Source organism: Embiotoca jacksoni, unplaced genomic scaffold (genome assembly GCF_022577435.1).
Source record: "Embiotoca jacksoni isolate LCO1_2020_lvr unplaced genomic scaffold, fEmbJac1.0.p SCAF_42, whole genome shotgun sequence".
Taxonomy (NCBI): domain Eukaryota; kingdom Metazoa; phylum Chordata; class Actinopteri; family Embiotocidae; genus Embiotoca; species Embiotoca jacksoni.
This window is the reverse complement of record NW_027185395.1, coordinates 996,870-1,000,868: the sequence shown is the minus strand read 5'-3', so window position 1 is coordinate 1,000,868 and position 3,999 is coordinate 996,870. Positions and strand designations below refer to the sequence as shown.

At 40.3% G+C, this 3,999-nt stretch overlaps 1 protein-coding gene across 1 annotated transcript; it reads left to right on the top strand.

Annotated features, from left to right (window-relative positions):
* Positions 1 to 339: 339 nt before the first annotated feature.
* On the top strand, positions 340 to 2,812 carry LOC138210103 (lysozyme C-like). The gene is made up of 4 exons (XM_069169053.1): positions 340 to 500; positions 913 to 1,071; positions 2,245 to 2,323; positions 2,400 to 2,812. The coding sequence occupies exons 1-4, from the start codon at positions 374 to 376 to the stop codon at positions 2,464 to 2,466; spliced, it is 432 nt and encodes a 143-aa protein (XP_069025154.1). The 5' UTR covers positions 340 to 373; the 3' UTR covers positions 2,467 to 2,812.
* The last annotated feature ends 1,187 nt before the right edge of the window (positions 2,813 to 3,999 follow it).

Below are 3,999 nucleotides of genomic sequence, written 5' to 3'. Positions count from 1 at the left end.
GAAATGGGTTTTTTTAAAGACTGTGAAGTCAAAATTCTGTCCAGGCTTTCAGTTTCATGTTGAAACACATTGAATGTCTGTAAGTCCCTCAAAGGTACAAACAATTAGTTTTGGTAACATAGTAAATACAAACTTTGTTCGGGTCCACAGGGAAACTTTGAGTCCGTTTTTTTCCTTTCTTTTCTTTCCCAGAAGACCAAAACCTTTTTCTCATTGGGGGGAATTTTTCACAGGTTGACAGATTTTTTTCCCCACCTGGGTTTTCCCTGTTCTGTCCTTCATATCAGTTTGAAACTGATAACAGACTCAGCTGAGCTTCAGGTCAATAAAAAGGAGAGTGAGCTGCAGCTGTGGCATCATTTGGACCGGCATCATGAGGAGTCTGGTGTTTCTGCTGTTGGTGGCTGCAGCCAGCGCTAAAGTCTTCGAGCGCTGTGAATGGGCCCGAGTGCTGAAGAATAATGGGATGGCTAGTTACCGTGGCATCAGCCTCGCTGATTGTAAGTACCAGCCTGTCAGTCTGCATCTTACTAAACTTTATTTGTACAATACTTTTCAAAACAGTTACAAGTACGTTACAGAACAAGTTAAGGTAATACACAAAGCCAAGACACAAAGTACTTTTAACAGCATTAGGAATGGGAGGGATAGAAACTAGATCAAGGAACCATAATCTTGTAGAAGTAAGTTTTGAGCAGTGATTTAAAAAAAGAAAATGAGTTTGCTAATCTAACCTCCTCCGGTAAAGAGTTCCACAGCTGTGCAGCTCTGATGGAAAACACTTCCTTTATTGGTGGACTGCCACCACATGGGCTCCAATGGCTGACATTGGCCTATCAGACGGTGTGTCATGACACATGGCGTTGAGCTTTCAGGTGCTCTATATTACTTTCTATTCATTCTAATCTGCAGGGGTTTGCCTGAGCCAGTGGGAGTCGCACTACAACACCAGAGCCATCAATCGCAACACTGACGGCTCCACCGACTACGGCATCTTTCAGATCAACAGCCGCTATTGGTGCAACGACGGCGGTGTCTCCTCAGCCAATGGATGCAACATCCCGTGCAGCGGTCAGTGACGAACCACCACACCAAAAACCTGAACTATATTTCCCTACTGTGTATACAAATATATAAAAAATAAATAAATTAGCTGTAATATCCTATTATTTAAACTTCTATTAACAAAATGTCTACATTCACTATTGTGTTAGAGTCTTTCAAGCAATTTAAGGTGTTTACTGCATACAAGGAATTTAGTTAATTTAGTGTAACCTTAAAAGCCATGCTTCCTGACAGGTAACATACGTAGCCTGGTAAAACTGCAGCTAGTGTGAGAAGTGCAGCTTTCACTCATTTACAGCAATAATTATTGGATGCAAGTATCGATATTTACAAAGATGCAACACTAAAATACTAAATCATCCATTACAAATAAAAATGTGTTCAAAATGTCAGCATAATGTACTTTTAATAGTTCAGAAATGACCCCTTTAAGTGCTCCACTACATTACTGTCTTATCACCAACCTACCAAGACCAAGACACTACACCAGGGTGTGGAGCTATTTCAGCTGCCTTGACATTTATTGTTTCAGGTGGATTTTTGTTTCTAATTAAAAGGAATATAGTCGTCTCAACAACCATCCACATGGTAAAATAATGAGTTAATTAGAATGCTGAATATAACTGTGACAGACGTGTTGCCATCACCGTGGGTTCTTCCAGTCCAAACGCACAACAACTGGCCACAGTACAGATGGTAAAGGTGTTTATTTAACATAAACAATATTCTCGTTCACTTGTGCTCTCCTGCCGGGCATCCGTGCATACGCCACACGTCCTGTCTGCAGCCAGCCTGCTGCTCTGTGTCCTCAGGAGTGAGAGAGCTGGTGTCCTGCTGCTTGGGTTTTTAAAGGGAAGAGAGGGACAATCAGTGATTGATTCCAGCTGGGGCTAATTAAGACCCTTCCAGGCTTCGTTTCCTGAACCACTCCCCCAATCAGTCCCTCCTGCAGCTGAGCCAAACCACACCCCACCACCACAATAATCATTTGAGTCACTGGGACCAAAGATACTATAGTGCTCGACAGTAAACAAGCAAGTGAGAAGGTACATCGCTGTCAAAGATGATGTTTTTAACTTCATTGTTTTCCCTCTGATTACTGAGCTCGTTTTGTCATTTATGTTGTATTATATTGTCCACTTTTTAAATGATCTTTTTATTTTCCCTTGTTGTTCACAGCGCTTCGGACTGATGATGTCAGGGCAGCAATAACTTGTGCCAAACGCGTCGTGAGGGATCCCAACGGCATCGGAGCATGGTAAGACCTGATCACGTGACTGATAAATACCGAGTGTGGTGCGTTCAGGCACTAACCTTCACATGCCTGGTTTCAGGGTGGCCTGGCGTAATCACTGTCAGAACCAGGACCTGAGATCCTACCTGGCTGGATGTGGTGTTTAATCAACAGATGGAAACAGGAGGAAGTCATCAACATAATGAAATAAAAGTGCATGTTTGCTGAAACAGGTGTGTTGTTTCTGTATATTGGATCTGACAAAAGTGAAAACACAAAATACTGAAGCAAAACAAGTTAATAATCTGTGTATGCCAGTTTCAGCTTGTTTCTGTTATTAAATGAGCTTGATTTTAGAGAGCTTCCAGATTTACAATTTAACATGAACCAAAAACAATATATTCACCATATCATCTCACTATATCATGTGTGGACTGTGCTGACAGGTCATCATTGTAAATGAGAATTGGTTCTCAATTGATTTTACCTGGTTAAATAAAGGTCATATATATATATCATGGCTTGTCAATTTGTTTATAGATTTGCCGGGCATTACTATTTATTGGTATTTTAAAGTTTGAAAATTCTCTCACTGATAAATGCTGGAGAGTCTCACCGAGGGAACGTTCTTCTTTGCACCTGTAATGTTCTTCAACGCTCCTCACCTGTTTTACATCGAGGTCTGCTGTGATCACGGAGACTGTTTTGAGTTTGCAACATGTCGTTTAGCTTCTCACATTACATCAAACTGTTCTTTCTTTATTTCTGTCACTGAGCGGCTCTTCACTCACAACACATTGCTGACAGCCTTGGTAGTATTATCTGTTTGTTTGGTTTTATTTGGGGTCCTCTAATGCCACCAGATGCAGATGTCCAACAGACACTTGAAGACTCAACCGGAAAATTATTTTAATAGTGGGTGTCATTTATATTTGAAAACGTTCCTCCATGAAGTCCAACGATGATGAGGACACCGACTTATTGTATTTCAACAATCTCCCCAGTGTTTCTTGTCCAAAGAGCCGAGGATTGTTCATTTTCTCTTCTTGTTGGAATTGTGGTGGAAATTTCAGGATGTAGAGTTAAACTCCAGGAAAACCTTGAAGAAAAAGCCCACAAAAAATTAAATTACTATCAAAAGTGATGCAAATATGAACGAGGAGAAAAAAATATATGTTCTGGAAAAATTAGCGCTTTGTTTTTTTCTTATCTTCCTCGACACAAAACCAGACAACACCTTTAATTTCAAATCCAAGTCTGACTCATTTTAAAAGACTGATTCACGGTGTCAATAACTAAACTCTTCCTCCATCCAGTTGGTTTTGTTCTTTGTTCTTCTGAAATTCACACTTGCACACAACCATTTTGTTGTTCACTTACAATGAATGTCTTCAATCTTTTGTGGTCAAAATGTAAGCCACATGTACAAGTCTCAACTGTGATATTCTTTGCAATTCGCGTTGCATTTTCTCAACACTAAGTAGACTAATGACTGTCAAGCACACAAAAATCTTCTGTGACAGGATCTGCCAAGAAAAAGGGGATAAACTGCCCAAATCCTGGTGTGCAAAGCCTTTAAAGATTCACCCGAGAAGACTCCAAGATGTAATTGCTGCCAGAGGGACTTCTACAAAGTGTCAAATTAAGTGTCTGAATCCTAATTTGCAAAAGTTTCTAAAAACCTCTTTTCACTTTGGTAT